The sequence below is a fragment of the Muntiacus reevesi genome, chromosome 3, assembly GCF_963930625.1.
Source record: "Muntiacus reevesi chromosome 3, mMunRee1.1, whole genome shotgun sequence".
Classification (NCBI taxonomy): domain Eukaryota; kingdom Metazoa; phylum Chordata; class Mammalia; order Artiodactyla; family Cervidae; genus Muntiacus; species Muntiacus reevesi.
Genome location: NC_089251.1, coordinates 70,237,227 through 70,259,551, shown reverse-complemented (window position 1 = coordinate 70,259,551; position 22,325 = coordinate 70,237,227). Strand labels below are relative to the sequence as shown.

Genomic DNA, 22,325 nt, shown 5'->3' with positions numbered 1-22,325 from the left:
CCAACCAGAAGAACAAAGATAAATTTATATAAAATAGCAGAAGATAGCACTTCTACTCTATAATACATTTCTCTATTATACATTATGCTTCCTGTTCTTTTATTGCATTTTCTGTCTCAGTATGAAAAATATTTTAATCCTTTATGATTTAACCTAATACAGGTCTGGCCCTAGATAGTTTTTCTAAAACATTATCGGTAAATATTACTTATGAATAGCTTTCAACAAGTTCAGGGCTGCCATTTATTATAGAAATGCTTGAATGATTCAAGGTTAATAAGATTCATCATACTCACAATGAGGATCTAGTTGTGGACACAGCTAATTGCTAAATTTTATTCAGCCATAAATGGCATCAGTAGCAAATCAGCTCACCGCTGAATACTACTGGCAGCTTTACATGGGAGAGAAATAATGTCACTTTGATTCAAGTTATTTTTATGTATGTTATAATTCATTTACAGTAGTTCTGATATTGATGCTCAGATGCTAGGTATTAGATTCTCTTTTCAAAGAACAAAAGAAGGTGAGAAACAAATCTGAAGACATTTTAAAATGTCATGGTAACAAGTCACAGTTAAAGATTTTCCATTCTTATCTTTCAGTGAACAATTCTAATTCTCATACAATAGATACGACAAATTCCTATCAGAAAGGTTTTCTTTTGGCAAAGTTTAGAATTCTGAAAACAGTCTCTTAATGGCAGCGCCCACATCGTCCTAACACCAAAATAACAGCACTATGATGTATTAATCCCTCACGGTAGCAGGCACCACTGAAGCTGAACTGTAATTTGGCACACAACATTTCCACACTAATGTAATGTGACAGTGTTATTATGTTCGCTATTTTCCATGTGATCATAGCCATATTCATCTTCCCCAATCTGACATTAAATTAGCTAGTGTGGTTACATTCTATTCCGAACCACAGGGAAGATACAGAAAAGGATTATTGTAGCACAGTGGTCTGATGATGGTGTGGGTGTGCACGCAAGCATGAAGAGGTGATATGCAGATTTAATGCAGTGAATGCAAACTCTTAACACACATCTGGCATGCAGCATTCACTCATAGAGCAGTTACATCCAAGAGAAAGTTCACAAACTGAAGTGGGAAGTGCAGAAAGCAGTTGCTCTAAGATTTTAGAAGAGGGGAAGCAGACCCAGCTCAGAGGACCTGGAAGTTTGCATGAGATGAAACAGTTTAGGTAAAGATTAAAAAATGAAATTACGTTTCTTCAAGCAGATATAGTGAAAGGAATGCATAGGTGGAATGGGTACATTCCCCAGGAGGAGAAATTAGCATAAGCAATGGTGAAGAAGTGGGAAAAGTGTAATGTTGCCCCAAACACTGTGGGTTAACTGCCAGTAACATGCCATATGGACAAGGTTTTTTTCAATAGATAAGAATAAAAATTGAAACCTAGGGTCAGACCGTGGAGGTTCATGAACTCCAAACTGATGCATTTGGAGAGAGAACTGTCAGCCACTGAGGACATACTAGAAATCCTTATGAAAAATGTATGCATCTAGTCGACATTGATTTCGAGAGTGACTACTATCACCAGTACATGTGACATGCAACATGCACATAGGTGTAGAACGCTGGGCTGATCACACCTCCCACCCAAAAAAAGAATTACTGCTCCTGGGAGATAAGACCGAATATAAGTAACTATAAGGTAGAAAGTGATGGCTGATAAAATAGCATAAACAAAGATCTATAAAAGTCAAGGGCGGGGAAAGCATTTTCTCTGTTAGGAGAGTCAGGAAGAGCTGGTGATATTTAAACTAGGGAGAACAGGAAGAAAGAACAAAACTGGTAAGGAGGCATAGGATGGACTGGATGAGAGAGGGATTAGAAGGGGGAAACTCAACCAGGATATTGCTACAATGAGCCAGAAAAATTATATTGGGGACCTAAAATATGGTATGGATATGGAAGAATTAAGGAGTTACATGCGGCACCCTACACACACGCACAAACACATACACCCTCAGAGCAATTATTTTTGTCAATGAGTAGGTTATTTAGATGGCAACTTTCCAGGAAAGATAGGGTTTCACAAACACTTTTCTTTAAAAATAGCCTTTGGCATCACTTAGCCTAAGTACCACTTTTTTGGAAAGATTCCTTTAACTTCATTAATTAGTATGATTTATCCAAGATTACACTTACAAGGGAAAAAAGTATTCCCATCATCCCATTGTTAATTATGTCTCTAGGCTAACATAAATAAATTTTTCTAGTTACTCTAACTCTATGAAACTTATCAGAGATGACATTTAGAAGGTCTATGGGGGATTGGAGTAGGGGAATCTCATTTGCAATGTGCTATGTTTTTTCTCTTCCTTAAAAAACAGTTTTGTTTCTATTTTCCATTCTTTTTTGTTTGTTTGTTTGTTTTCCATGCAGTTGACAGCTACAGTCACAGAAATTAAGGATAAATATCTAAACTGGAGAAGAAAATTTCATTAAGAAACAAAATGTCATATTTTGCTTTATTTAAAAATTAAAAGTCATCCTCTATACAGAAAAGGAGCTTGTTAAAATGGAATCACACTTGGCTTATGCGTACAACGTAAAGAAAAGCAGTGAGAGGCAGAGATAAGGTTTATTTTGATTTCTTCAGAGTGAAGAAACTGCAACATACCACATTTATTGCTTATTAATTGCATGTCTTCAAGGTAACTGTCACTACTGTACAATAATGACAACTTCTACAAATTGATATGAAAATAAGATTTGCTTTTAAATATTGATCTGTACCTACATAGCCTCACCACCAAAACACCAATGTATAAACCAGGAAAACTACTTCACATTCCCAGAAAACCGACAAAGAGGTAATGATTTAATCAAAATGCATGTATTCTGAGAGCCCTCCAAAGTCATTTTAATGCTGATTTGTGCAAGAGGCGTATCAGGAGACCTATTTATTGAATGACAGTTACTTTATTTACAAGAAAATAACAAATAGCTGTATCATTGTCATCACCACTACTATCACCCAAGAGCAGCATTCAAATGATTTTCTGTAAAAAATGATCTGAAGACAGCATGATACTTAAGGAAGGATCTCGATATTCCTTTAGGAAATGTCTAGCAAATACATTGGAGACAGAAATGGCAACCCACTTCAGTATTCTTGCCTGGGAAATTCCATGGACAGAGAAACCTGGCAGACTACAGTTCATGGTGTTGCAAAGAATCAGACACGCCTGAGCGACTAACAGCAGCAACTAGCAGATAAACAGAGAAAATTAAATTCTTTATACTTAACTCATATAAGAGGATACACAATCTGACACAACCAAGAGACAACCATTGTGTAAAACATGGAAACTAAGCACAAAATTTGGCAGAGAAATTCTTTGCAAAATGCAAAATGGTTCCATGCAAAAAAAAAAAAAAAAAAAAGAAAAAAAAAGCACTCAGCTACACATGTCAGGATCGTATTCAGGGTTTTAAAACTGTCATAATGAAATCATAGCAAATTATCAGTCTTCTGTTTGTCCTTGAAAGTAAGTTGGTTTTATTTTCTCTAGGGCAGGAGCAACTGCAAGAAGTTACTGTTCTATATATATCCAAACATGTGTTTATTAAAAGGATATATAGGTTCTCTGACTTGCTTTGCTCTAGGTACATATAAGTAATTATTGAGTCTTTACATAAGGTTATTTATATAATTCCAAGTGTGGCTTAATGTTTGTAGGAGTGATTTGATTTTTAGAAATACAGTGTTTGCAAATGTGTGATGGTTAGTATATATGCTTGTGGCTTCAAGTTTCTTGTAATTCTTGTAATAGAAAGGGTCACTGGTAGGATGAAGACTAAATAGTTCTCTTTCTGTTATGATGTGATCTTTACATGCCTCCTCCAAGTATTATTTACTTTGAATTAGTCACTTGTTCTTCCTACATTCACTGTCAGATAGGAGACGTAAAAATGGTTAGGAAATTGTGCTACACTGCTAGGCTAGAACAACTCGATTCGATAACATATTTTAGTTTGACCCTATCTTCAACACATACACATATCTACTGACATGAACAGTCTCAAATAGATAAAGGTCAAAATGAACAAACTCTAGTCTTTCTTTAAATCCAAACTCAAGCTCAGCTTTCACCTGGAAGCCCAAACCTTCAATCATCTCACCTACTCTCCCACCATCCCATCCTAGAGCTTTTCTTAAATGTAGTAGCATTTACAACTTTAGTGTGGAATTCTATTTTACAACAGAAGGCTTTGTCAGATATATCTTCTCAATAGAGCAGAATGCCATGAGTTGTAGGAAGCCCTTTTATCATATAGATGAAGTACTGTAAAGCAGTGGCTATTGGAAAGTTAAGAAGAAGAACTTCATCCCATATGCCAGTTAGTTTGGTCTCAAAATTCAGACTGCTATCACATAAATTAGGCATTCACAGATATTCCATAATATACTCTGAATGCTGTGCTTCTTTACCATGCTTATATTGTGAGACTGAAGGGGAAAAAACACAAACACAAGTGGCTAAAATACAAGGGAGAATAGTTGAAGGACAAAGTTTAAACATACTGTCTGTTAACTTAAAAGATAGAGTGGGCTTGAAAAGATGTAGAGAGAGAAAAAAATAACGAGACCTGTTAATTTACTAAAATTCCAGCTCTCAAGATATAATCTTATGAAATTAAATATTACTTAATAGAAAGCAACATGAGGCTCTTTCAAAACTTAGGGAAGAAGTGTCATATAAAACAAAGGAAAAAATTATTTTCAATAAGGTATCCACTAGCAGTTCAAAAAATTCCAACAAAGAGTCGAAGACCAAAAAATCAACCATTATCACAGATCTTGGCAAATGGCATCTTTGATCGATACTTTAGTATTTCAAACCTGTCCTTTCTGTAGGACCAAATGCTTCTTCTGGTTACAACCATTTAACTTATTCATGAACAATATAAAGACTCGTAGCTTTAGACTGGGGTATCAAATAGTATCTGGAAGCAAAGGCAAGCATCGGTCCACACGCAGGTACTTACGGTCGTTGCAGAGCGGTCCGCTGAAGGAAGTCATGCTACAGTCACAGCTGAAGCCATCCCACTGCTGCAAGCACACACCTTGGTTGGAACACGAGTCCTCCTGACAGGTTGTGCTAGGCCCTGAAAAACAATCCAAAAGAAACTTGGGTTCTTTAAAAAAATCCAAAAATGTTTTACACATGAGCAAGGTCACATACAGTAGTTGCCAACACCTCAAATTACATGACCAAACTAGTTTGGAAAGTTCCAGTTCACACACCTGAATTAGGAACAGAGAAGTTGTCATATGAAGGTTTTCTGGAATTTCAAATATAGGACAAAATACATTATAATAGTGAACTAAACCAACAAATAGTAAAAGCAAGCACATAGCTTCCAGTACGATCATGGTAGCAGGTAATTTCATTCCATCTTCAATAACTCTCTCTCACTGTTTAGATTTTAGAAAAATGCATGGAGCTCCTTAACTTCTGACCAATGGGGAGAGACACCATGAGAGATGGAGATTACAACTTTCATGAAACTGAGATAAAGATTGGCAAAAAAAAAACTGAAGATAGTTGTGCGAAAATGTCCTGCAAGTTTCTAGAAGTTTTCCTGCAGAAACTATGAATAAAGTTATGACTGTTGGTGTTTTAGATAGGTATGTTGGCAAGTATCAATTCGCATGCTTTAACAATTTCATGCAATCAAACATAAAATTAAAAACTGTATAAATGACATGCCCCCATTTAACATACAAGTAAAAAGAACGCTAGTCTATTTCTAAAGAATCATAACTAGAACACTGAAAAACAAAGAACTAAAAAGAATGATCAAAGCACTAAATGTAATCACTCTACAAACATATTCAAGACTGAAAGCCTTTATGCAAACTATGCTACAAAATAAAATTTCTTACACAGCATTCAAGAAGGGAAAAAATTAAATCTATACCCAAATAATGGTTACTGCAAAAATATAAAATATGTTATTTTGAGGTTTCCACTGTGTATTATGGGGTTTCAGTCTTGTTTTATACACACAGGGCTATCTACCTTGCAAGTCAGCTTTCATCAATGCAACTTTGTCAGCAAAATTAAAAAAAAAAAAAGCAAAATATATTAAATGTTAGTAAGCAATACTGAAATGGGCAAACACAGAAGATTCAAAAAAGCATGCTGTTGTAAAGGGGGAGAGAAATGCTATGTAGAGCAAACAAATTGATAATTAACAGCCATAAATCTTAAGCCAAAAATGAGAAAGCGATAACTGATTAGAATTTCACTACATATGTATTCATAAAATGGTTAATTGAGCCAATGACATGTAATGAAGGAAAATTAAGAGGGTTTTTTCATGTTTTCCTCTCTTGGATAGATATGAATGCATTGCCAAAATGATTGCACTGCTTAGCTGAAGCATGCAGCCCCACTTGTCATGTGTAGATACAATGTATATGATAGTCATTAGCAGATCCTTTCTATTTTTTTTCCCCTCTGGGTTTTTTCTCTTGCTATTGCAGTTAAAGTTTAAAACTGTAATGACAGCCATTCTCTGCCGACACTTGAAACTTACAGTGACACCAAACTATCCAAATGTATACAACATCATTTGGAGTAGATGAAAGAAAAAGTAAACAATGGAAGAAGCAAATTGCAATATAATTCCTCATCAAGAAAATTCCTTTACAAGATTGCAAGGTGGAGTATTTATCTTTGCTTTTACCACACTAGGTTTTTATTGCTTACAGGTCTCAGAGTTACATCTATATTTTCCCTACCTTTAAAACTGTTTTCAACTCTTACAAACTGCCCTGTGAATATTTATTACAGTAGAACCTCATTAATAAGGGTTATCTTAGAGACGGGTGGAAAGGGAACAACATCTATCTCAATACCTTTAGAGTATAAACTGAAGATATTTTCTAGCAAACACAATTTTAGGTTTTATGAAAACACAAAAATAGATACCAGACTAATTAGATGCTATTAACACTGAGAGCCTTTGAGGTAAATGCTCTAGTGAATACATGAGAGTTATCTGTAATTAGATTTTGCACAAACTGATGTTTTTATAAATGCCAATTTTAAACATCCTCCTTGCAAATATATTTTTATTAGAAATTTCTGAGGCACGGTATTCTTCATAAAAAGTATTGAATGTAGCCTAAACTATATGAATATTCAAAAATTTAGAAATCAGTATTAACTACTAATTGTATTGTCATAATCATAATCAATATAGTAATAACAACAAAAATAATAGCTGCTTTTAATAATAATAATAGCTAGTTTTTCTCACTTATTATATCAAAGAACCAAGGATCGCTAAATTGCTCAGTTTTTGTTGTTTTTTTCAATCTGTGAGAAGTAAGATCTTTATTCCATGGTACTAAAGACTGAAATAATTAATGGTTGTTTAAAAAAAAAAAAATCTTAAAGCAGTATTCCTTAGTGCAGCCCTTTCTAAGCACAAGCCCAGCTTGAGTCAGGGGCTGTGTTATTGACAATACTTTTCCCCTGACTTGCTCAGCAGAAGGAAAGAGCAGAAACAAGACCTGATGGACAGCCATGCTTTTGCTTTTATCTTTTTGTTTTTGTAAAAATTATCAGAAATAGAATTGTAAAATAATGCTAAACTCTAAAAATGGGAAAGTTGCAATTTTGAAAAATAACCTGCCTCTCCATACTGTACAACAGCTACTCAGAGTGCCTGCCAAGTGTTTCTGTGAGCATAAAGATATGCTTTATTATTATTTTTTTTATTATCACAACAGTTTTTTATATTTTCAGGTATTACAAGAGAATTCAGGCCTATGCCTGACAAGTCACATTTTTCAAAGAACTCACCTTCTAGAACAATATTTAAACACTGGCAGGCATTTGCACGAGACAAAGCCCTGAATTTTTCTTTTTAGTTCTATAATGTTCTTTTTATTTTATCACTGAATAAAAATGGGAGCAAGTCACAAAGACTTTTGTACTAAGTGTTTGAAAATAAGGATATTTTTGAAAAGGAAAGGAAAGTGAAGATAAACTACAATGTCTGGAAACCAAAGAAACAATCGAAAAAGGTGCTTAGGTGTCTGGGCTTTCAAATAAGGCAAACTTGGGTTCAAAGCTTCCACCTTCCACTTGCTGTGTGACATTAGGAAGATCACATTACATCTGGAAGGCTCAGATTGTTTTTTAGTTCAGTCGCTAAGTCATATTTGACTCTTTTGCAACTTCATGGACTGTGGCTTGCCAGGTTCCTCTGTCCATGGGCTTTCCCAGGCAAGAATACTGGAGTAGATGGCCATTTTCTTCTCCAGGGGCTCTTCCTGACCCAGGGATGGAACCTGCCTCAAGGTTCAATTTACTCCTCTAAAATAATCCAATAATACCTAGCTGTTAGAGTCTTGAGAATTAAATGAAACTGCATAAATATATAAACTTATTGTTATCAGTGCTTGATCAATGGTAGCTTTAATAATGAAGCATTTCTGGAGATTATAAACGCAGTTAAAGAGTTGAGTGTTATGAGTCAATGCAAGTGTCTAAGAGCTGTTTCACTGACTTCATGTACAGAAGTTATCTTGACTCAGTATTGAGCTTAATTGAGTCTGATTATTGGTGCATTGCCAGTCTCTATTTTCTCTTATCTAAGCAGGTCAATGCCTTTCCAGGCAGTAATTTTCAGAGTTTGTTTTAAGGCCAAAAGCATCAGCATAAGTTAGGAACTTGCTAGAAACATAAATTCTAGAGTCTCATCCTAGATCTACCAAACCAAAAACTTTGAGGGTATTGTCAAGTGACATGGGTTTTAACAATTCTCCAGGTGATTTTAACACTTGCTCAGGTTGAGAAACATTAATGTAAAGAGAAAAGCACCATGTAAGCTCCATCTGCAAGCTAACATTGTGTCATGTAAAGAAAATCAACTATTACTCACTGAAATAAGTTAGAGAGAAAGGCAGCAAGTGATTATTGTGAGAAAACCAATGGCTTCTCACATGAAAGAAGCTTAGAGATGTGTGGGTCTTGTTGGGTGGACATGGTAGAAAATCATGGGAAGATATTATTAAGTGGTGTCAAATTTATACTATTTCTATTAATATTAAAACAGGGGTTTAGTGATTCTGATGCAATTTGAACTCAAAACCCTGTAAGACAATCATCTTTAGAGAAATAATTCATGGAATATCTAGAAATTGATCATGAAAAATATGTGTACTTCATCAATTACACCTATGACAGGCACATCTGAGATTATTCCTAGGGACCACAGAGAACAGAAATAACCATAAACTAAAAACTGTTAATCTTGATGTTGGAGCGAAAAAAATAGGGAAGTATTAAGGCAGGAAGACAGGAACATGTCAACATTTTTAAAATAAAGGAAAAGGGGGTAAGAGAGGGTGAGGATTATTAAAGCTCAGATATTAAAGCAAACTAGATAAAGTAAGGAAGGAAACTGCTATAATCTACTGAATGATTTCAGGTATTCAAACCATAGTTTACAATTACTCAAGAGGATTCCAATCAATCATATTAACCAAATTGCTCATTGGATTATGATGGAAAATAACACCAAATTTTATTCTGTAAATACACTTTCTCAGTACGTTTCTCATTAGTTTTCCCTCCCACTCACCCACTCGCATTAAGTGCCAGTGGTGGGAGGTCATGTGTGTGTATCTGTTTTTCTATCTTGTGAGTGTTTAGCTGCGAATGCATCTCTGTCTGTCTGCTCCCACCATCTCTTTATAGGTGAGAAATCATCAAGCAACTTGTAGAAAGGCCTATTTTTGAAAAATATTTTCAGAAGAATTTGTAAGTAACTTTAAAAAAATACATATATCCTCACTTATTAGATCACCTCCAAGGATCAAAGTTATGTCTCACATTTCTGTATTCATCCACTAGAGAGAATTTATTCACTTAACAATTTTACTTCCTTTGTTAAATTAATGAAAGAACAAAACACATAGTTTCTTTTTGTTTTACAAAAGTGTGTTATACCAAAATATGAAATAAAGAAATATGGCAGAACATTAAAAAATAATTCATCAAAGATTTCAATTAAATAACCTATTTTCTGGCATGATTAAAACACAGTTTGAATTTCACCTGACTTTTCAGGAAAATATATGCTGCAGAGAGGGAAAAAAATGTATTTTCAAATAAAAAATTTATATGTACTTAGGTAGTTGCTAAACCTAATAGCATTATTTTGGCTGAGAAGAAATGATTCGTAAGCTCCTGGGGGACAGGAATTCACATGTCTTCATTTCTCCCATGTGAAATTTCATTATGAATCTAAAATTTTCAAAATGGCCCAAACTGTATTCAACATTAAAGGAGAAGCAGCAACACATTCAGAGCTACAAAATTCAGGATAATGCGATTAAATTGCATTTATGGAGGGATAAATGGCTCAAACAATCTGAGGTGTTGAAGTGAAAATTATCTAAAATGAAAGTGGCAATCAAAAAGTACTCCTACAGATCTTAGTCTGATAGAGAACACAAAAGAACAGAAAGATACTTGAGCACATTTCTGAAGTGTGGAATATTAGCCTTGGGGAATAGAAGAAACCAATTTTTGCTAAAACAAATTCATAATATATGGGAGACACTTGTGCTGTCATGTAAACACAAATCATATAGTGATTTGAGAATGAATGTCTGAATGTTATTTTCTTGTTGGGTCTTATTGAATGTAGATTAAAAAAAAACAGTCTCAAGTTGATTAACATTTGCTGGAATAAATGTTTTTCTAGTTCAAATGGAGTATCTATTGAATGCTATAAAGCAAGCATTGCAGAGCTGATTAGCACGCTAATGAGATGAACTATGGAATGCAAAGAAGTAGAAAAAAATTAAGATCCATAGATATAGCTCCCGTTTTAAATTTATTGAGCATTAGTGTAGGTTTGCAAACTGTCCAGAAAATAGAAGATGTATGGTATGAATAAGGATTTTTTAAGCCTTAAATAGGGATTTGGCCAATTGTCAGATATGAAAATTTTGCTGGCTAGAGAGATCTGTTCTCATTTATAGGTGGAATTAGAATTATTTTGAGTGTGATAACGAAGATCTAATACCTTCACATCCTCTCTCAATCTGTCCATTGCAGAAAAGAGCGTCTGAGATGAGGTCTGGAAGCCGCCCATTTAGATCAACCGATGCCAGGCAGCCTTGAAAGCCCTCCTTGGCATGGACGAGCTTTGGCAACGATTTGTATGTTTCTTTGGCCACTCCTCCTATATACAAGTCACCTGTGGGAAGACAAAATTTGGGTCACAAAAGTAACTTGTCATTGACTTTAACCAACAGTAGGACAGGAGAAATAAATAGCAAGGTTTAGTTTTCATTAGCTTAATTTTCAAAATTAATAAAATTTATAACTAGATATTTTATTAAAAGCACAAAACAGTAGAAGTGTTTGACTGATACATCAGCAGTAGAAGAAATTTCTAGAAGCTAGTTCCACAGAAAACTAAGTGGGTTCAATACAGTGTGGCCAAATGGAATGAACATGGGCCACGAAGAGGCCCCCAAATTAAAACCCAAGTCATTATTTACCAACTCCATGGCTTTGAGCACTTTCAAAAAAATTTCTCTGATAGTTATTAAGCTCATTTCTTAAATGGGAACAATAAAGTACACCCTATAAAGTGTGTGAGGATTAAATGAGATAAAATAATGGAGAGTATCAGAATAAAAATATGTAGTAAATGTTAGAAGGTGCTATTATTATCAAATCTTAGAGAATTCTAGACTTTTCTGTTAACTAGAAGCTCGACAAATTCAAATGTCTAATGTCTAAAATTGCCTTTCCTATTGTGCTTAAGTCTATTATCCTTGCTTGTACCTATCTTATTCACCAACTCAATCCCGTAGTAGACTGTATATACCTGATTATTCCACCCCTTTTCAAGTATTTATTTATTTATTTATTTTTAGGTAAAGGTATACCACTTTGAATTCATTAAGCTGCTCGGATCATTTAACAAGGCATCAATAACTTTTCTCCAATTTTATTACAGTTTCTAGTGGGGCACTTTGCTTTGCTTTCTCATCTTCATGTCTCTAGGTTTGAGACGTCCGAACTTAAAGAACCACTACTTAAAAAGTGAGATTGTAATCCAAGTTTGATTCTATTTCCTTTCTATCACCATATCTGGATAGCACTAGTAGATGTAGCTAACTGACTCCAGTAGACACTTAATCAATGCAAAACATAAGGAGGGTGACCACAAATTTCCTTGATTACTCGTGTTTTTAAGTCCTGGTAACATATTCTATTTAGCTACTTCTCAGAGTTTATATTGTCATTTGAATTTTCTGTCTCACATTAACCATTTTATTTAACTCTCATGACACCTGATACCTTCTCCCACTGCAACACAAAACTCCTCCATTCTTAATGCTTTCCCGGCCCCTTTGTATTGTTTTCATGAGACCTGGGGCTGAGGAGAACCACAGGCTGAGCTCACTCTGGTTGTTGAGTCATGAGTAATAAAAGCCTTGGTGTCTGACGCAGAAACTGTGTCTCCTGTCACCATCCACAAAACAGTAATAAGCTATCTTGGTAAGTAGGGTAAAAAGCAACACATAGAATGTTCCTGGGCTGTATTGATGAGTAAACTGAGCTTGTTTAAAGTCATTGAGCCATAAAAACTGAGAACTTAGGTCCCTGACCTACTAACTAGAGCTCTAAACACTAAACTAGGATGCCGTAGATCCTTCATAACTTGTACTGAAGGTACTGGGTATGTTTACTTCTGCTACTTCTTAACAGAAGAAAACACCTATTGATTATTAACCAAGATTCCTAATATCAAAGGATGCCATGCTTTTGGTCTAAAATAGGATACTACCTTTGAAATACATGATTTTTTCTTCCATATTTCCTTTCTCTTAGTCTTTTCTCCCACATTTCAAGCGATTGTGTTTCACTTGTCTCGGAGAAGGGACATGGATCAGAAATCAAAGACACAAAGTTGTCCTTAGGTATTTGATCTTTAAAATTCAAGACTTTTAAAGGAGTGAAATAGAATATAATGGCAATTACATGAGATGAGTAAAACTTTCCTGTACCTCATGTGGGCAAGCAGGAGAGAAAGTTGGAGAAGAAGTGTGAACATAGTCATTCCCAAAAAGAGGACATAGTGTTCTGATGTGAGGTCTGGTGGATGTCAAAACCTCAAGTAGGCTGAGGAAAGTAAAAATGATCAGTGTGCATTTCCTCAAGAGAACCCAGAAGCAGCAGTGGAATCTTCAAGAAGAAAGAGCTGCAGGGTAGATTTAGATATGCTGAGAGCTTAGTGAGCCTCACAGAGCTTTCCATATCCCACATGGCATGGAAGCAACAGAACAATTCCCAGAGTAGCACAAAGACGAGCAGAAAAGGGCTGGTCTGAGGAGGGCTTCCCCAGGGGCACAGACAGTAAAGAATCCTCTTGCAATGCAGGAGACCCAGGTTTGAGCCCTGGGTCAGGAAGATCCCCTGGAGGAGGGCATGGCAACTCACTCCGGTACTCTTACCTGGAGGATCCCGTGGACGGAGGAGCCTGGCAGGCTGCAGTCCCAAGAGGTCACAAAGAGTCAGACTGAACCCCGAGACTGAGGAGCTTACGCACACAAAGAACAGAGCTGGTGATGGCAAGTCAGTGGGCGCCCCCCGCTGTGAGCGTAGATTATCGGAGGCTAGCTCCCGTGCCGTCTCTCTCTATTCCCAGAATGCTGGTTCGGTGGAAACCTTCCACCTTCAAATAATCCAGATATAATCCCAGGGAAATGAAGGAATGCAAAGTTCCTGAGGTTAGATTTTCACTAAATCAAAGACTCAGAGCTCCAAACAGAAACCAAGGTGAGCTCTAGAAAAACAGAGACAAGCGCACTTTGTTGCTCATCTGAGATAGTGGACTGATTTATACTGTTAGATGTCAAATGCAAGGACCTACTTCCTATATTCATGTGTTGAAATAAATTTGTTAGGAAATTTCAGTTTTACTCTAGCCCTACTGAATGTGGTATTAGAGAACAGTGGTAGCTGAATGAATTCTTGGCACTGCTTCAGGCTGTAGAACTTAGCACTCAAAGTTATGTATGGGATGCTATATAAATGATAACCAGTCTTCTTCTTTCTTTTCAATTTCTTTATTTTATTTTTTGACTGTACCACATGGTATGTGGGATCTTGGTTCCTCAACCAAGGATCAAACCCACGTCCCCTATATTGGAAGCTCGGAGTCTTAACCATTGGACCGCCAGTGAAGTCCCTCCTCTTTCTTACTATAACCTCCTCGAGGATAGAGACTGTGTCTTTGTTTTGAATTCTCCCTCAGTGCCTAGTACTGGGTTATAAGCACAGTGGGCACTAAATATGGTCAGTCAGCTGATGGACTGAAGTCACATAGAAAAGAATCAGAAAAGAATGAACGGCAAGGCAGCACACGGGGAGAGAGCTAGTTCTAAAACGCACTTACTTCCATTCCCCACTTCCTACTATGTCCTACTTTTTCCCTATTAGCACACTTACTTTCCCAGATAACTTTTTAAAGCTTATTGAAGAGAAGTAGTAATCTTTCTCTTGTGCTGTTAAAGAGCAGAAAATATTGATTCAAGCTATGCAGGATACAAGCCTCGGACAAAGCAAGGTGGATGAGTTTGGCTTTATAAGCAGGGGATTCATTCTCATTTTCATTACTGAAGCTGCACTTAGCACTGCCACTTAATACAAGTCTTTATAAACTCTTCATATAGCAGACAGTGGTCTTACGTCCCCCCGTGGGTTTCCATAGGAAGAGAACAAAGGAAACTAAGTGGCTTGAGCCCTGTGTAGCATTAGCACTTCATCAAAGATGCAGCTTCTCCTTTTGATTCTTAAGGTGATGGAAGGAAAATGACCCATTAGCGCTAATGGGATCTTGAAGGCAAAATCCTGTGCATGGAAAGGAAGCTGGGTTTTTTTTTAAAGATCCAGTGTGTAAATGATACCCAGGATGGACATCTAGTAAGAGTCAGTTTCCTGTGGACTTGAAGCTATGTTCTCACTCTTTCTTCAAGCTATGAGTGACTGGTTGATTTTCATTAGTATTCTTTAAGTAGGCCATATACAGAACTGACAAGGAAATGATGGAGCTGGGGCAAAAGAAGATACAAAGAACATGTACAAAGCCAGATATATATCAAGAAATCCTTATCTTTGGCACTAGTGTGGAATGCATGTGTGTAGGGGGTGTGTGTAACAGTGCCCTCTCCAGAATATTACCTGTAGAATGACCTGAAATGATACCACAAGTATCTGTTTCCTGGTAGCTGGGCAGTTATGAGCAGGAAATAGTGCACAAGCTTTTTAGTTATATCTGGTTACAGACCCTGGTTCTGCCATTTACTGATTGCCTCACTGTAGGAACATTAAGTTATACAACTTTTTCAAGAGTCAGATTTTTTCACCTGTGAAATGGGTTAATAATGCCTACCCTGTGAGGCTGTGAGGATCACAGAGAATGCATGCAAGCATTGGGCAGAGTGGACTCAGCATATGACTGCTACTGGTATGGCAGTGTTGGGTGTGTGGTAAGAATTGTCCATCGACAGTGCACCTCATTCTATGCTGATTTGCACTGAAAAATACAGAAGAATACGAAGTCTAAGTTCTCCCCTTCTTTCTAGTAAAATTAGAGTGGTAAGATATCAACACACAAGTCTTATTTTCCTTGACTTAGTTCAGAGGCATTTGTGTCCTTGAAGTGTGCCTTGCACTATCCAAGAAGCAGCTTGAGAGGATTCTTTGATATACTACATTTGAATCCCAGCGGCATTAAACCTGGTAACATAAACAGGACAGTTGCTAAATGCATCTCTTTTAATCTGACGTAAACAGACTGAGACAGAAGAATTCTGTAAAGACCAAGGGCCAGGTTGTAAGGTTCAGGCTAAATGTGCCTTATAAAATCAGAAATAGAAGGATTTTATGGACATTGATTGTAAGCTGGGGTATTATGAAAGAGTTTAGATCAAAAAAAAATATAGGATACCTAACTTTCAGTTCAGTTCAGTTCAGTTGCTCAGTTGTGTCTGACTCTTTGCGACCCCATGAATCGCAGCACACCAGGCCTCCCTGTCCATCACCAACTCCCGGAGTTTACTCAAACTCAAGCCCATCGAGTTGGTGATGCCATCCAGCCATCTCATCCTCTGTTTTCCCCTTCTCTTCCTGCCCCCAATCCTTCCCAGCATCAGGGTCTTTTCCAATGAGTCAACTCTTCGCATGAGGTGGACAAAGTACTGGAGTTTCAGCTTCAGCATCAGTCCTTCCAATGAACACCCAGGACTGATTTCCTTTAGGATGAACTGGTTGGATCTCCTTGCAGTCCAAGGGACTCTCAAGAGTCTTCTCCAACACCACAGTTCTAAAACAGCATTCAAGAAAGAACACAAAAGGCCAGAATGGACTAGAAAAGAATTTTCAAAAGGACCATAGTAAATAATGTTGGATAAGAAAAGTCAAAGGAAGGCCTTGAGTAACATCACAGAATTTGTGACTATTTTTCTTCCCAAAGGCGATGAGAAGTCCAAAAATATAAGACATGCAGGCTAGGAGATGAGAGAATGTGAAATAGCAATAATCTGGAAAGAAGAGAAGACATTGTATTTAACATTCAACATGTGTAATTTGAGTAGGAGTGTCCTTTAGCAATCAGATGATATGAACCGGGGGCTCAGGGATGCTGGGCCTGGAGTCATCAACCAGAAGCAGATAAATGAATTGGTGTAAGAAGTTTTCTCTTTTCTTAAAACAGGGAGCATAAGGCAATTAGAGCAAGGACTTGGAGTGAGTCTTCCAAAAGCAGAATGTAAGCATCAAGGTATAATTAGTTCTTTGACTCAGCTTTCCTGTTTATTCATATGCATTTTTTAGTGCCTAAAACATCTCAGTTTCATTTTAATTAAAAAGAGCATACATAAAAAGAACAACTGCTTTGTAGATCTGAATAGCTAAAACTCTAGGGAAACTTAAGGAGGCTCCCGCAATCTCTTTTAAGTGGCATATGGGGAGGGGGATAAAGGTGAAACATACACTGTCTTACTTTCTAACTGGCCAGACTGGAGGAGTTTCTAGAGGCTTTGCTGAGAGGATTTGACCTTGTTCAGCAAAACTGGAGACTGTGCTAACTTTCCTCTCAATTCTTGCTCTAATTGGCTAATAGAAAAAGTACAACCAGGCTGGGCTAGTTTCTTCGAGTTATTCTGCAGGAAAGATGTCCTTCCTTACCTTTGGGAACAATCTAACTCCACTTTCTTCCACCCCCCACCTCCACTGATTTGTATCTTTCTCTTCAATTTTCATCTTTTGTTGCATATCCATACGTGAACATCTACAGGTTATATCTAGACCATGTAAGTTAACACAGCTTTCTTGGGGAGAAAAAATAAACACAAAACTATTTTTATAACAGGTGTACCCTGTTAGATAGAAGAAAAAAATCATCTCTAGTCTCTGAAGAACATTCACTTCATGCTTTTTCTGGGGAGAAAGCCGATGTTACTATTTCCTGTGATTGTTTAAATAAATGATGTTAAATTACGGAAAGCAAAAGCATGGGAAGTTGCTAATATTTCTCTAACACATTTGAGCTTAAAAGGAGACAAATGGAAGCTTTAATAACAAAGTACACATTGGATTGAACAATAAACACTACTCAAAATCACATCTGAGTTGAGGGCACAACAAATTATCATTATGAAGTCAAAACTGATAATCCAAGTGGGTTTTTTGCTCTGAGACACTAGATCTGTGTCTTTTATACATCTCTATGGGAAATCAGGTTGCTTTTAGAAATTCCTTGCTGAAGAGATGCTCAGTGGTCACTAGCTTGCCTTCTTAGTTATCCTTTAACATTTATATACCTTAGCCTGCCTTGTTGCATAAAAGGTTTGATCCTAGAATAACTTGTTTTTACTTCTGTAGGAAATAGCTGTAAATCCTAATCTTTAGGCTCATCCTGGCTTTCTAAGTTCAGCCTAAAAATAAACCATCACATGTGCACCCCAATGTTCATCACAGCACTATTTATAATAGCCAGGGCATGGAAGCAACCTAGATGCCCATCAGCAGACGAATGGATAAGGAAGCTGTGGTACATATACACCATGGAATATTACTCAGCCATTAAAAGGAATTCATTTGAATCAGTTCTAATGAGATGGATAAAACTGGAGCCCATTATACAGAGTGAAGTAAGCCAGAAAGATAAAGACCAATACAGTATACTAACGCATATATATGGAATTTAGAAAGATGGTAATGATAACTCTATATGCAAAACAGAAAAAGAGACACAGATGTACAGAACAGAATTTTGGACTCTGTGGGAGAAGGTGAGGGTGGGATGTTTCGAGAGAACAGCATCGAAACATGTATATTATCTAGGGTGAAACAGATCACCAGCCCAGGCTGGATGCATGAGACAAGTGCTCGGGCCTGGTGCACTGGGAAGACCCAGAGGAATCTGGTGGAGAGGGAGGTGGGAGGGGTGATCGGGATGGGGAACACATGTAAATCCATGGCTGATTCATGTCAATGTATGACAAAAACCACTACAATACTGTAAAGTAATTAGCCTCCAACTAATAAAAATAAATGAAAAAATAAATAAATAAATAAAAATAAACCATCATCTTTCCTATCGCCCCCTACTGGGAAATGACTTCTAGACTACCATGTTTTATAGCAGTCACATTTCTAGTCTCCCAGTCCTGAAGGAAACCAACCCTGAATATTCATTGGAAGGACTGAGGCTGAAACTGAAGCTACAATACTTTGGTATCTGATGGGAAGAGCCATTTCATTGGAAAAGAACTTGACACTGGGAAAGACTGAACACAAAACAAGGGGGCGGCAGAGGATAAGATGGTTAGAGAGCATCACCAACTCAATGAACAAGAATCTGAGCAAACTCCAGGAGATAGTGAAGGACGGGAAGACTGGTGTGCTGCAACCCATGGAATCACAAAGCCAGACACAACTGAACAACTGCACAACTGTGATCTTAATCGAAGTTATTTTCAAAACCATTTCAATTCCATTCTGTTTCTCACACCTTCCATTCAAATTACTGCCAAGTACTTTGGTGTTGATGACTTGACTTTGCCAATACTTCTGTATGTGACTCCATTTCCCTTTCCTTTTCCAATTCTAATCTCCCTTTCACCATGTACACCCTTCACGCAATAACCTATCATCTGGTGGAACCCACCTGCATGCTCATTGACTGATCTCACAAACACAAAGTCAATTTGCTTCTATAATCATAAATGTTAGGTATCTAAACTCCAACAAGTGGGTAGAATTCTTATGACTTCCAAATTTGATTTTTAGATATGACAGCTACTTTTCACTTGCCTCTCACAAAGAAATAAGTAGAATGCCTGCATTCATCTATGACCCAGTGTAATACTTGTGTATGAATAGGTTGGGGGGGCTCCAAGAAAATTGGAATTCAGACTTTAGTGTTCCCTTGTAGTAAGGCTTTACGATATTGACATTATAGTTATGGACAAGACAGACAATGCTTTCGACACTCTGAAATTTCTGTCTCTAGCTGATATTTTTGATACAAAATTGCCCCCAAAAGGAAAGTTTTTGAAAAGTATGATTGTAAAACTTAATTTCTTTGTGTGTTTGGCCAACAGACTCTAAGGAAAAGCTGGTGGGCATGTTAAATGGGAAATAATAAAGTGTAATTGCTATGGAGGAGCATGCAGTAATCCATTATTAAACCATACTATGTCAGTGGCGAGGTGGCAGATGGGGTGCGAGTTCAGGCATATCAGTTCTTGTCAAGCTAACTTTGTCTCGTGCTCAGTGAATTTACCTTTTGGTTAAAAACAGGGTTCAGGTATTTTCATTGTTTTTCCATTTTCCCATCCGAGTGACAACCAGTTTGGAAACCGCAGATATCCTTTAGCAGCAAACACTCCTGTCTCAGTTTCAGGTTTCGTTTTCCCCTCCCTGGCTGTTGCTCTCTGGGACTGCCTGCTGCCTTGCAGAAATTCCTTGTCTCACACATACTGTCACACCTCATGTGCACAGACCTCCATGTGAAGGGTGCTTTGCCATCTCTTGTTTCAACTGATCCTCATACCAAATCTTCACAGTAAGCAGGAAGGGGTTACTATCCCCACCTGACAGGTGAGGAAACAACCCTCTGAAAAGGTAAGTGACTTCCCAAGGCAATGCAACCACTCCCAGGAGAGTAACACTGGCACCCCAGCCTCTAAGTCCCAGGTCACCTCTCTTCCCACTGCAACACACGGCCTCCTAGTTTTACTAAAAACCTTCTCAGCGACAGGAAGAGAATGGGTAGAAGAGTTTAGAAATGACTGAACTAGAGACTGACAGAGACTTCTAACTAGGGGACCCGTAAGAGGACCTGCCCAAATCTGTATCTTTCCTGAGATGTTGAGGAGCTCTGGATAAATGTGAGCTTACTTTCTTTTTCAAAATAACTTTTATTATTTCAAAGAAATTTTCTTTTCCTATTTAAAAATGAATGCACACTTTTTTGGGGTGGGGAAGATCTAGCAGGGTACAGAGTAAGTATAAAAGGAAGGTTCTTCCCCATCATAATGGCCTGTTTAATGCAGGTCAAAAAGGGCACCTGCTCTCAACTTAGATATGGGGGAAGTCACCAAGGTTTTCTGGAGAGCTTGAAAGGACAAAGTGATACAAAGCACACAGAAAAGCTTTACAGACATTGTCAAAAATCTTCCAAAATATTATGAGCTTCAGGGTCAAATAAAACTTATTTTTTACTTAGGTACCTGAACTTTTCTGTATTTTTTTTCAAAGAATGAATTGCTTCTGTGCTTAAAGGATAGAATATTCTCAATCAGGTCATCAAATTCCACTGGACCAGTATAAAATTCCCTAGGGCAGGTCCCCAAACACTTTGTTCTTCCAATATTTAAATTACCCTTAAGGAGAAATGCAGAGAGTTAACAGAAATGATCAAAAAGTGGGGCTGGATGTGCAGGGAACTTTCCCTTAAAGCTAGGAGAATGGAGGGCTTTAACAGTTGAATGCACTAGCCAACAGCCTGCTGGAACAAGCTGATGATGGAAGAACAGGCTAATCTCCAATCATCCAATCAAATCCTGTATTTGCCTGGGCCTGCTTTAGGCATCTATAAATGCAAATGTTCTATGGAATACATATTAAGGACACAGAGCAATTAAAATTGTTGGGTCGTATTTGAGGAAGACTTCAGGGGCTAAGTAAACAGACCCAATATATAGACTCTATACAAGGCCTAGAGATGGGAAGAGAATGTGGAAAGCAAAAGGGAAAATATCCAATTATTTTGCAATTACCAGAAGTGACATTTTCAGTGCTACCACATGACACAGATATTATAGCAAGGTCAAATGTTCTGAAGAACTACATTTTACACAAGGGAAGAAATATTTTCTTTTATTACATGACATTTTTCTCTAAGATTTTTCCATGAACCAGAGTAGACGGATGGTCTGGGGATGATTCAAGTGCATTATATTTATTGTGCACTTTATTTCCATTATTGTTACATTGTGATATAAATATAATAGTTATACAACTCAAACCATAATGAAGAATCAGATCATCAGGCGTTACCCTAGATTCTCACTAGGAGTACGCAACCTAGACCCCTGGCATGCGCAGCTCACAGAAGAGTCTGTGCTCCTAGGAGAATCTAATGTGCCGCTGATGTGACAGGAGGCACAGGCAGGAATGTGAGCGATGGCAAGTGGCTGTAAAAACAGTTGAAACTTCATTCCGCTCACCTGCCGTTCACCTCCTGTTGTGCGGCCCGCTTCCTAACAGGCCAAGAACTGGCACTAGTACATGGCCCCAGGGTTGGGGACCCTTCTCATAGATAACTTGGTTTGTGTTTCCTGCAGTTGAGGGATACAGAATTGCTGTGTTGTAGATATAGTACGTTAGTACAGGACTTTAAAGAGCTTGAAGAAGTCTTTATACAGTCTCTGACCTCCACAGAGAAACCAGGGGTGGAATCTAAACAGTGAGTGTGTGGAAGGGGAATGGTGGAGTTCAGACAGAACCCAGCACAGTCTGGCTAGGGGTGCTAATACCCAGCCTCTAAGAAACCTGGGAATACCAGCTGGGCTGTCCTGCACCAGGGCAGTTATGAGAGAGTAGCCTATGAGAATGTTGCCAACGCTTGTCATATCCAGGTAGGTCCTACAAACCCCTTGCCTTATAAACATTTGGGCTTTAAAGAACACACTCACTGGCTGAACTTCTGCATGGTTGTGAGAAT

General features: G+C 37.5%; 1 protein-coding gene across 18 annotated transcripts in view; it reads right to left on the bottom strand.

Moving 5' to 3' along the window:
- Positions 1–22,325, bottom strand: part of NRXN1 (neurexin 1) — a 1,155,776-nt gene that overhangs the window by 561,493 nt on the left and 571,958 nt on the right. For all 18 annotated transcript variants that reach the window (XM_065927354.1, XM_065927345.1, XM_065927343.1 and 15 more), the window contains 2 exons: positions 11,097–11,270; positions 5,028–5,147 (listed from right to left, as the gene is read on the bottom strand). In XM_065927354.1, the coding sequence (XP_065783426.1) occupies positions 5,028–5,147; positions 11,097–11,270 (294 nt within the window). The remainder of the gene's footprint in view (positions 1–5,027; positions 5,148–11,096; positions 11,271–22,325) is intronic.